Here is a 12,662-nt window from a genome sequence, read left to right as displayed (position 1 = left end):
ATGCGAAGTTATCTCTAAATAATGGTGGTTACTTGCTCACGACTTGAAACTTGAGCCAAGAAAAGTCCTTTTTTGAATACGAATAATAAGTACTTTTAATTTCTAGTCCTTTCTTTCGGTCTTCCCTCAGCTAAACCTGCCGGAAGAACCATAGGGATTATCCAGATATTTTTAGTTGCGGAGGTAGGATATTTCAGCTAACGTTGCCATTTAAGTGATTTAAGCTCAGATTGCCTCAGCGGAAAAATAACTAAAATTTTTGTAATTGACTACAAAAAGATGAATACAGGGCATGTAAGGCATCCTGAAGTCAGTACGCGACACAAGACAAAATCAAAACACGTCCTGAGTAAGCGAAACTACTGATAACCCTAACAACTAAGCATTTCCCCCGTTTTACACACGAAAAGACTGAGTCTCGGCGGGATTAGGTTTCTTGTACAAGACCCTGCAGTCTGAAACAGGTCCAGACAGGATCTGAACAGTAAAAGGCAGGGATCCTCCTGGAACCGATGAAACCCTGACGCCCATGCCCTGCGCATGAGTGTGAGCGCACCGCTAACCTGAAGTCGGCTAGGAATCGGCTGGATGTTTGAAGGGAGGGTGAGCAGTTAATTAGCAGTGGGTGAAGAAAGAGTAGCGAGGCACCCGCCTGGGAGATCTAGGGAAGCGAGACCGGAACGTGGGAGGTGCTCAGGCCCCGGGACCTGGCTGCCGCAGTGGAAGCCTTGGCTGGAGGCCGAAGCCGGCAGAGCGGGGCGGGGCGAACCAAGGCCCCGCCCCCGGGCGCGTCCGCGTGCGTGGCTGGGGGCGCAGCAGAGAGCCCCACTCCATGATGCGGGGCCTGAGGACAGGGCAGAGCCTCGGCGTGGAAACCCTCATCCTGGGGACCCGCGCTCCCCACGTCCGGCCAGGCTGCCTCACAGGTTAAGGAGGGCGCGGCCCTGCGGCGGTGCGCCCACCCCCAGCCCAACGGGCCCCGACGCCCCCATCCACGATCCTTGCGCGCGCACCCGGCCCCGTCTCCGCCCCGACGTGCCCCCGCGCGCCGCGCCCCCCGCCCACCCGGCACGCCCCGCCGCCCCGCCCGGCCGCAGCGGGCTTTCAGCTGCCCCGCGGGCCTGAGCGACCCTCGCCGCGGCAGCGTCCTCCTTCGCCGCTCGCCGCCATGGACGTGTACCCCCCGCACCGGCTTGGGCTGCCCCGCACGCGGTCCCCCGGCGGCTGCGGCCGCGGGTCGCCCTCCGTCAGGTACGCGGGGCCGAGGCTACAGAGGGGCGGCCGGGCCGGGGCTTGCGGGCTGTTGGGGTCGGGCGACGCCTCCCGCCGCAGGGCGTGGTCCGACATGGCTTCCTTGCAGATGGTTTTCCCTAAACGGCTGCCTGAGGGACGTTTCCCCAGGAACTGCGCCCTGTGTAGCGGCTCCCACAACGGCTCCCCTGTAGACAACTCCACAGCGGCACCTCTGTGGAGACCCCCTACTATGACATCCCCGTCCCTGTAGGTTTCTCCCAGGAAAGATTCCCCTGGGGAGAACCTCTGCAGTGGGTTCTCTATGCGTAACTCACTTGCCTTCCTCTTAGAATATTTCCCCCAGAAACGCCTATCTGTGGAGACCTTCCCGCACAGTAGCTCCTTTGGGTAGAGCCCCCGAATAGGTTTCCCCAGAAACGGTTTACCTATAATCTCCCCATACAGTAGGTCTTCTCTAGGGCCTTCCCCCTTGACAGCATCATCCCTAAAGAATGCCCCCCTCCCGCCCCCTACATACATACACGCTGACAGCATCTTCCCTATTGCGCGTTCCCCCACCTCCCCATGCCCCAGCCTGCATCGCGACTCTCCCTCCTTCCACAATAGGGAGCTCAGGTTGGGGGGAGGCGCAGGAGAGACAACTAACTGGATGAATAGGAAAAAGAGGCCTAGAACCCCCAAAATTGGCGGACCCCGAGCCCCTGAGGAATTGGCGGACTCTAAGCCCCTGGGGCTAGAGACAGCCCCTGGGTGCCTCGGGATGGGGAGGGTCCCCGCTCCTTTTCGTTATAGGAAGACCCGTTTCCGATTTCTGCTCCCAGTGCCTTTGGGGCTGACCTTGATAGTCTGGGCATTGTTTGCGATGGAGCTGTTATGGGGCCGTTAGCAGAGTGTGGAGGTTGGAATGAAGGAGCATTTGCGGCAGAGATCGTTGAGAGAGAAGAAAGAAGAGGGAGAGAAATAGGCTTTGGGATCTGCTAAACTGTCATTAAACCAGAAGAGGGGTTTTTTTGTTTTGTTTTGTTTTGCTTTTTCTCTATTTTAATAACTTAGCAAAGCAAATATGTTGTTCCCTTGAAAGGAGATTGTTAACTTATACGTTAAAATGGTTCTTCTTGTATCCTTGTTATGGTACTTAAGGCATTGTATTTTTAACTTTTTGCTCGCCAATCTGTTTTTTTGTTTTGTTTTAACAAGAACAAATTCATGGAGAGCAAGAACTAAATCTTAAAATCCTGTCCCTCGCTTACTTCTTGGCATTCCTTTCCCCACCCCTGTTTGTTGAATGAATAAAGGTTGGGAGAGGTAGGGCTAGATACCCATGGTTGCATTTGGGAGTCCTAATTTGCTTCTAATTTAGCAGGTGACATTGGTTGAATTCCTGCTCTGCTCTTTAGTGGAATTCCTTGTGTTCTAAGTGTTTAGTTGCTTATGGTAACCATCTCCAATCTGTCCTAACATTTCTGGCAGCCACTTTCACTGTTAGAAAGTATCTGAACTTTGTACAGAATAGAAACTGCACAGGATACTTCTTTTTTCTTTTTTTTTTTAAAGTAGGCTCCATGCCCAACGTGAGGCTTCAACTCACGACTCTGAGATCAAGAATTGCGTGCTCTACCGACTGAGCTAGCCAGGCGCCCCTGCACAGGATACTTAAGAATTTGGAGCAGCCATCCATTAAATCTAAGCTCCAGATAGACTTGGGGTTCATCCCAGATCATTTTGAGCTTAGGAATCTTGAGTCTTTGAAACTTTTAGGAGAAAAAAGCTTCCCAGTGAAATCCATCTCTAAAATAACTGCTGCCTTCCTTGTTTCTAGGAACATGGCAGTGCACAGCATTTTTAAAAAATCGTGTTTCTTTGTTAAATTAATGTTGGCTAACTTTATTAATCGTAAACTCTGAATCTTAAAACAAGTGGTTTGAGTGAAACTTGTTGGTCTTCAGACACAGGGTAGTGCAAGGACCCCAAGGCCTGTTTTACCTTTGTTAAAAGAAATCGAGTCAGGGGGTGCCTGGGTGGCTCAGTCGTTAAGCATCTGCCTTCGGCTCAGGTCGTGATCCCAGGGTCCTAGGACCGAGCCCCACATTGGGCTCCCTGCTCCGCGGGGAGCCTGCTTCTCCCTCTCCCACTCCCCCTGCTTGTGTTCCTGCTCTCGCTGTCTCTCTCTGTCAAATAAATAAATAAATAAAATCTTTAAAAAAAGAAAAAGAAATTGAGTCAGGGTTCTCCTCTTTTACCCTACTTCTACATAACTGAACATGCTTTTCTTACCCATTCACGCCTTTTCCTGACTTTTGACATTGAGTGGCAGGTATGGGCTCAGCACTTTCCTGTCACCCATATTTGGATTCTTTGCAGCACTCTGACTCCTGAGTGATGAAAGAGGCAGGCCTAACTGGTGAAGTTACATTCCTAAAGACCCATAGGTAGTACTTTGCAAATGTGTGGTTCCCTTCTAGCAATGGAGTTCATTTTCACAGATGGGGAATAGAGGTCAGGAGTTAAAATGCTGTTGCTTAGAACTAGAAGCTGCTTTTTCAGGATGTGGTAGTCATCAGTGCTGCTCATCAGCTATTTTTGGTTTCCGCCGCCTGGGCATGTGGTATAATTATACTTGCTTGCCCCCTTGAAGTTGGGTATGGCCTTATGAGTTGCTTTTGGTCAGTCAGTGTGTTCAGGAATGATGTGTATTCCTTCATGGTAAAAGCTTCTGGTGTATGATTTGCTGTGATCTTTCCCTCTACTGTGGTGACTGTTGGTGTTGCAGGTAGTGGCTAATCCATCAGTCTGGGACTCAAAGCAAACTTCCAGGTGACTTATGTTTGACATGCAGAGCAAATAGTAAACCTTCATTGTTTCAAGCCACTGAGATTTTGGAGTTCTTACCAAGTAATATCTTGACTTGTGCTAAGGAACCAGTGGAAATAGCTGAAATAATGCTTTCCTACTTCAGAATCTCTTTCTGCAGAAGGACCTGATCCTGCTCAGGACTTGTTTATCAGTTTAAATTTTACTCCTCTTTATACAAATAATCCAACATACACTGGGCTAGGTGTTGTGAGACAAATAAGGTAGGCCAGTGCCCTCAAAGAGCTCCTTTATAAGTGGAAAGAGATAAAAACAGTACAAATCATAATACAGAGTGTTGAGAAATAAGTACTGAGGAAGAAATAGGGCTGAAGGAACAATAATGTAAGAAGGCATAGTCAGTTTTGAGCTCAACTGTTGGAAGAATGAAATTGCCATTTACTGATACTGGGAACACTGGAATTAGAGCAGTTTTGTGGAGAAAATGAGTTCAGGTTTGGCCTTATTCATTTGAGTTGCCTAATAGATATCCAAATGGAGAGATTGGATGGGCAGTTCGGGTATATTAATCTGGAGTTCAGGAGAAAGACTGGGACTGGAAGTACTACGCTGATGACTCCCACATTTTTATTTAAATCTTTGAGACCAGATAGAGATCCTGGGAGCAAATGTAGATAAAGACCAACATCCAAGCCCTGGGGTATCGTGTCTACGAAAGACAGTGTAGCAGTGGTTTCCAAATTCTGATGGAAAGTGGCTTCCTACCTCTGAGATGGGAGAAGAATCCAGGAGTCATGGAAAGCCAAATGATAAGTACCATTGATGGGATGATGAGGACTAAGAATAGATTATTGTATTTGGTAACATAGAGGTCATTGGTGACCTTGACAAGAACAGGTTTGGTGCAGTGGGTTCAAGAGAAAATGGGAGGAGAAGAATTGAAGACAGTGCATATAGATAGTCATAATGATGTTGTTTCAAGGATTGAAGAGCTGGGCAATAAGGCTGTGGCTGTGAGAGAGAGTGGAATAATAGGGCTATGGTTATCAGAGAAAGCAGAGAAATAGGGCTCTGGTTGGAAGGGTAGAAGTGTTAGAGTTCTTTTTGTTTTTAGGTGGACAGACATTATAGCCTCCCTAAAACATTTGAGGCTGATGGGAATGATGGAGTACAAAGAGGAAAATGATAATTAAAAGAAGGGACAATTGCAGGAGTGAAGTCCTTGAGCAGGTGAGAGGGAATGGGATCTAGGACATAAATAGATACATTGGCCTCAGGCTGTATAGGTGCATGGACAGTTCATCTGTGGTGAGTATATAGACCCAAATGCTAGTGTGTTGGTAGCTTGGTGGTGGAAGAAAGTGAAAATTCTTTTCTGTTTACTTCTATATTTGCAGTTAAATAAGAAGGCAGATCTTCAGCTAAAAATGAAGAGTAGAGAAGGTGTTAGAAGTTTGAGAAGAAAGAAGGTGTAAAATCCATCCAGGAGAGTTGGGGAAAATGAGTTAAATAAGGAAATGTTTTAGGATTGCCAGGCAGCTACAAGTGCCCATTTGCTGTTTGTTGTCATAAATTTAAGGTGAGACCCGGTTAGCATGGTTGTATGCTTTTCCTTCAGCTATGTTGAGCTGTTTGGACGTGGACACTGTGGAAGTGTGTGGCTCAAGTAGGATAGAGGACATCATTGGAAGACAGGAGTAAAAGAACTGAGAGGTAAGGATAGTGGGAGGATTACCTGTCTTAGTGCTTACTGAAATTATCATGAGTGAAGGTGGGAGTAGTAATAGCAAAAGAGATAATGAACGAGAAGCTAAAAATCTTTAGGGAATGTGGAGAACTGAATGACCTAGACGTTTGTAGGTATTTGTAACAACAAGGGCTAGCGGGTGGTTATTGTTTGATGGCATGAAGAAATCAGCCAAAATAAAATAAAGCAAGAAGTTAAATAAACTAATTAATTAATTGATTGATTTTCTCAAAACCAGAGGACATGAGTTTCCAGATCAAAAGGACTTTCCGATAGTCCAGCATAACTAATTTAAAAATATCCATGCCAAGGTAGAACATCATGAAATTTTTGAGTGCTATAAAGTCAAAAGAATATCTGCAAATCACATAGATAGGGTCAGGAATCAGAGGATTGCAGCAAGATTGGAAACTGGAAGATAATGGAGAAGCAGTGCCTTCTGAAGGAAAATGGATTCCTTCCCAGAATTCAGTATCCATCCATACTCTCAAGCAGGTGTGAGGGATGGATAAAGACATTTCACACATGCAAATTCTCAAAGTTTGACCTCACATGCACCCTTTATTAAGAAGCCATTGGAGGATGTGCTCTAGCAAAACAGTCTGATTAAGGGGTTCCTGTGCTGGGGATCCTCTATACCATGTACAGGTGGAATTTCTTCCTTGTTAAGGGACTAACAAGGAAGGACTTGCTTTGTTATCTCTGGAATACCAAAGGCCTGGGACCATTTTTTATTGCCATTTCCCACATTGCTTGCCCTAGTACTTAGATCAGTGTCTGGCACATAGACAGCATTCAGTAAATATGAACTGCTGTTGTAAGCTATTATGAAATATTGCTTGCCTTAATTATTTATTGAATGAATAGAGAATAATTACAGTTGAAGATGTGGGCTATGTTAAATTTCATAGGTGTTCAGAGAATGAAGAATCACATGTGAGCTAGATGGTGAGCAGTGGTTTATGATAGTGATGTTCTACAGAGAGCACTTCAGTAAAGCCTCACAAGGGCAAGTTATCTCTTCAGGTGATATTTATTGGCCAATAGCCAATACCCATGGTACTCTTTTGGGTTTACAGATACACAGAAATAATAATTGATATTGTACAGATGGGTATTGCCTTAAGAAAACTCAGAATGCAAAGCACTGTATATCTGAAAATGCAAAGCTTTACCTCCAGTATACTTGCTTAGATGCTGGCCGGGGAGGCTTGGTGTGGTGCCTGTAGAAGCAAAGAGGGTTTGCTTAGTTAGGCTTTTATGGTCTTATTTCCTACCCAGAGGTAGAGGTCTGAGTATCTGCCTTCGCACTTGTATCTGGGATGACTGTGTACTGAGGACTCTTAATTTAGTGAATATGGTGGCATTAATAATGTACAGTATCCTGAAAATGTTTCATAGTTCTTGGGCTTTTCTGTGATGTTCTAATTTTTAGAGAAGGGAGTGAATGAGATGCAGATGCCCTACAGAGTTACACAGCTTAAATTATTGTTGTTTTGCCCTGAAAGTTTAAAAAAAGGAAAAGAAAAAGGGTTTGCAATGTGGGGTGTTCTGTGGGGGCGCCTGGGTGGCTCAGTCATTAAGCGTCTGCGTTCGGCTCAGGTCATGATCCCAGGGTCCTGGGATCGAGCCCCGCGTCGGGCTCCCTGCTCAGCGGGAAGCCTGCTTCTCCCTCTCCTGCTTCTCCCTCTCCCACTCCCCCTGCTTGTGTTCCCTCTCTCACTGTGTCTCTCTCTGTCAAATAAATAAATAAAAATCTTTAAAAAAAAAAAAAAAAAACTTTTGTCTGTGATTTTGAGCCCTGGTTTGAGGAAAAGTCAACTCATTTGGCATGTTTTTCATTTTCAACTTCTTATTTTGAAATAAATGATTTTAGATTTATAGGTGAGTTGCAAATATGGTACAGAGTGTTCTTATATAGCCTTCATCCAGCTTACTCTAATGTTAACATCTTACATATAACCACGTGCATTTATCAAAACTAAGAAATTAATACTAGTATAGTGCTTTAATTTACTAAGTAAACTTTTGTTTACTTGGCTTTTAGTACTCCAGACTATTTATTTGAATTTCCCCAGTTTTCCCACTAATGTCTTTTTTCTACTCTAAGATCCAATCAAGGATCCCACATTGCATTTATATTTGGCATGCATTTAATAGTCGAAGTGAGGGAAAGTAATTGTGGATGCTTTCTGAATGAAGACTTGTGAAACTGACTTTACAAAGAGCAGACTGTGTGAGGAAATGCTCAGAGAAAGACAGAGAAAAGGAAGAAAATGGAAAATAAGCTGTCGTTACACCAGAATATCATGAACAGACTTCCAGATAACATTTTCCACTTGTGGCAGGTAGCATTTTCTGAACTTCTTGAATTTTGTGGAGTGTCTTATAAACCCCAGTTCATGAAATATGTGTAGACTTGAATTGCAATTGGGCACCAGTTTTACCCATTTTAGATAAGGTGGCCTAATGGTTGGAGCTACGTTTGGCAGCTGATAAAAAATGCTTAACAATAATGACTTAAGGGTTTATTTTTTTTTTTGCAAAAGATGTCTGTCTAAGGAGAGCAGGCTAGTCCTTATATAAAGTCATCAGGGAGGGAACCAGGCCTCTTCTGTGTGTTTTGGTGTTCTTAGCAAGTGGATTCCATGGCTTCATGGTCACAAAATGGCTGGAAGAACTCCAGCTATAATGTCTGTCAGGCAAGGGGAAAGAGAAAGGACAGTTCTCCTAGTTAAGTCGGTTCTTTCCCTTCAGAGAGTTTCTCCAGAAGCTTCCACATGTTGGCTTCTGCATGTCTCATTGGTCAGCTCTAGAAGCAGAGGAACTGGGCCATTGCTGCCCCAAATAAAATTGGGGTACTGTGAGTTAAAAAGAATGGGAAAATGGATATGGATTGGGTAAACGTCTCTCCCATAGGGAGGTAACAATATGGAATGAAATTTATATTGCTTAGGATTACTAATGACTCTGGTGAGCTCCATGAAAGTGCTGGGAGAAAATTAAAGTCATCAAATATTTAATGATGCCAATGCATTTCTCATTCATATCTTGTGTGTGTATGTATATGTCCTTTCAGTTCGAGTCACTTATGGTCAGTGGTTAACCATGTTTTAACATTGGCATTGCTTTTTCCATTGCAGGTTGTTGCCCCAGCAAAGACATTGGTGGGAAATGACATTTTTTGCCTTGCCACACATCCTGCCTTTTGCCTTTCTTCCAAGTCTCTAGGGTTGTTTTTTTGGGCGGGGGGTGGTGTTCTTTTTATTTTTAATTTTATTTTCAAGTAATCCCCACACCCAGTGTGGGGCTTGAACTCACAAGCCTGAGATCAAGAGTCACATGCTCCCCTGACTGAGCAGCCAGACACCCCCCCAAGTCTCTAGTTTTGCAAGGGGAGTAAATAATTGCCACTTTAACTCAGGGCCAAGTTTCTTAAACCCTAGTAGTCCTACAGTAGCTCCTTTTAATCAGTACCTGAAGTCCAAATTAATGCTGATAAGGCTTGTTTATATTAGTCTTACAGTTGATTTTCCCCCCAGCATTTTATTATGAAGATGTTCATAAGAAAAGTTGAAAGAATTGTTCAGTGGTATTCATGTGTATCCATATCTAGATTCTACACTTTTAATATATTTGCTGTATTTGCATTATATATCCATTCCTCTATCCATCAATCCATCTTATATTGTAATGCCTTTTTTTTTTAAGATTTATTTATATATTTATTTGATAGACAGCAAGAGAGGGAACACAAGCAGGGGGAGTGGGAGAGGGAGAAGCAGGGGGAGTGGGAGAGGGAGAAGCAGGCTTCCCGCCGAGCAGGGAGCCTGATGCGTGGCTCGATCCCAGGACCCTGGGATCATGACCTGAGCTGAAGTCAGACGCTTAACGACTGAGCCACCCAGGTGCCCCTGTAATGCTTTTTAAAGTTATAGATGTCTGTATGCTTCATCCCTAAATGTTGGGATTGATTTTGTATTAAGAAGAATGTTTTCTGTTGCAAATGACAGAAACCCAACTCAAAGGTTTTAAGTAAAAAGAATGCATTGCCTTATGTGACTAGAAGGAATAATAGGGATATAGACTTCCTACAGGAAGAGGTGCAGAAACTAGGGCCTCAAGAACTGGAACCAAAACTCTTCTATCAGAATAGTTGCCTCTATCCATACAACCCCAAATACACATTCTTCCTGTGCTATGACCCTAGAGGCCATTTCTCTTCCAGGTCTAAAATGGGGAAATCCCTGGTAAGGACTCCAGTTGCCCTGACTTGCTCCTGGGTAAGTCAAAATTGGAAATGGTGGCCAAGTAGGAGCCCAGTGTTAGTTATCAGGGGAGGTAGAAGTGGAAAGCATGCGGAGTTAAGTACATACCTCAGAAAACTTGCCACTTGCTTTCTGAGGCTGGCATAATCCTGGTACTTAACAAGGAGAACACAAAGGAGAACTACAAATGAAACATTTAAATAAAACAATAGTATATTGAGGGCGCCTGGGTGGCTCAGTTGGCTAAGCGACTGCCTTCAGCTCAGGTCATGATCCTGGAGTCCCTGGATCGAGTCCCACAGCGGGCTCCCGTCTCGGCGGGGAGTTCGCTTTGCCCTCTGACCCTCCCCCCTCTCATGTGCTCTGTCTCTCAAATAAATGAATAGAATCTTTTAAAAAAAAAAAAACAACACAATAGTATATTGAATCTAGAAGTATGGTAAAACAACTTTACACATAAGTAGAATTTGTCCCAGAAATGCAAGAGTTGTTCATCATCAGGAAGTCTATCAATGAGGGACGCCTGGGTGGCTAAGTCAGTTAAATGTCTGCCTTTGGCTCAGGTCATGATCCCGGGATCCTGGGATCGAGTCCCACATTGGGCTCCTTGCTCAGTGGGGAGCCTGCTTCTCCCTCTGCTGCTTCCCCTGCTTGTACTCTCTCCCTCTCTCACTCTCTCTGATAAATTAAATAAATAAATAAATAAATAAAATCTATCAATGAAATTAACAGACTAGTAGATGCCCCCCAAAATCTACTTAAAATTTAATATTCATTCTTGATTTAAATCAAGTAACATAATAAGATTTCAGCTAATATAATAAGATAAGCAAAAGAGGGGCACTTGGGTGGCTGAGTTGGTTAAGCATCTGACTCTTGATATAAGCTCAGGTCTTGAATCAGGGTTGTGAGTTCAAGCCCTGCATTGGGCTCCACGCTAGGCATGGAGCCTACTTAATAAAAAAAAATGATAAGCAAAAGAGATAATCATCTACTTCTTGCAGTAGGCTCTTAATTGGTCTCTCAGGTTCAACTCTTGTCCCCCTTTGGTCTGTTTCCAATACAGTAAATAAAGTCATCTTATGAAAATATAAATCATCTTATATAAGTCATCCCTCTTTTCAAAACACTCCAAGAAAAATCTCAAATCATGAACTTTGACAAGACTCTAATCCAGTTTCCACCTTCCCCCGCCTTCGTCTCCTGTTACTACTGTCTTCCTCACTTTGCTGTAAACATTGCTGCTTCCGGACCTTTGCACTTACTGTGCAGCTTCCTCTCTAGCTTCCTTTAGGTCTTTATGCAAATGTCCTCTCAGTAAAACCTTTCCTAATATCTCTCTTTAAAACGCAACCCATCCTTCTCTTAGGACTCTCAGTCCTCCACTTATCACCATATGATAACTGTACTTTTCCTATTTATTTTTATTTCTCCCTCACTCATTTCCCAATTAGAATATAAGTTCTAGGGGCTCCTGAGTGGCTCAGTCGGTTAAGCGTCTGACTCTTGATATCAGCTCAGGTCTTGATCTCAGGGTTGTGAGCTCGAGCTCCGTGTAAAAAAGAAAATGTAAGTTCTGAAAAAAAAAAAAATGAAATGTAAATTCTAGTATTTTCATCCCAAGGGTTTTTGCCCTTTTATTAATTGCTAAGTCCCCCCCCCCCCCCGGCTCTTGAATAACCAGTGCCTAACACACAGTAGGTGCTCAGTAAAAACATGATGAATTAATGAGTTGGAATAAAAGCTGTAAATATTGAAGAGATAAAACCGCTATGATTTAGTGCTTGGAAAACTAGGATAATAGATAAAACTATTAGAACTGATTTTATCAAATTGTTTGAAAAAGGTAATGGATTCAAGATGGTATTCAAAATGGGAACAAAAACTTTAGGAATCAATCTAATAAGAAATGTGTAAACCTTATATAAATAAAAATATAAAACTTGACAGAAGGACATAAAACAGGAGAGGAATGAATGGAGAGATAAATCATGTTCCTGAGTAGGGAGCTCAATGCTGTCCAAATTCAGTATGGTCATAATACAAATTCTCAGTGGGAATTTTTCTGGAACTTGACAAACTGATTTTATAATTCATCTTAAAAAGAAAATGTTCAGGGACCCTAGGTGGCTCAGTTGGTTAAGCGTCTGCTTTCACTCTGATCATGATCCCAGGGTCCTGCGATGGAGTCCCACACAGAGCTCCTTGCTTGTCAGGGAGCCTGCTCCTCCTTCTGCCTGCTACCCCCCCTGCTTGCGCTCTCCCATGGTCTCTCTCTGAAAAATAAATAAAATCTTTTTAAAAAAGAAAAAGCGTTCAGGGGTGCCTGGGTGGCTCAGATGGTTAAGCATCTGCCTTTGGCTCGGGTCCTGAGATCAAGCCCACATCGGGTTCCCTGCTCAGTAGGGAGTCAGCTTCTCCCTCTCCCTTCCACTCATGTTTTCTCTCTAACAAATAAATAAAATCTTTTTTTTTTTTTTAAGATTTTATTTATTTGTTTGACAGAGAGACAGTGAGAGAGGGAACACAAGCTGGGGGAGCTGGACAGGGAGAAGCAGGCTCCCGCTGAGCAGGGAACCCGA

General features: G+C 43.9%; 1 protein-coding gene across 1 annotated transcript in view; it reads left to right on the top strand.

Moving 5' to 3' along the window:
- The first annotated feature begins 806 nt into the window (after window positions 1-806).
- DNAAF9 (dynein axonemal assembly factor 9) overlaps window positions 807-12,662 on the top strand; it is a 119,739-nt gene continuing 107,883 nt past the window's right edge. The window contains exon 1 of the mRNA XM_081832284.1: window positions 807-1,251. Within this exon, the coding sequence (XP_081688410.1) occupies window positions 1,169-1,251 (83 nt within the window). The 5' untranslated portion in view covers window positions 807-1,168. The remainder of the gene's footprint in view (window positions 1,252-12,662) is intronic.

Source organism: Leptonychotes weddellii, chromosome 10 (genome assembly GCF_054177405.1).
Source record: "Leptonychotes weddellii isolate Sample4059 chromosome 10, ASM5417740v2, whole genome shotgun sequence".
NCBI lineage: Eukaryota > Metazoa > Chordata > Mammalia > Carnivora > Phocidae > Leptonychotes > Leptonychotes weddellii.
Note: the sequence above shows the minus strand (reverse complement) of the source record. Positions and strands in the feature narration are given on the sequence as shown.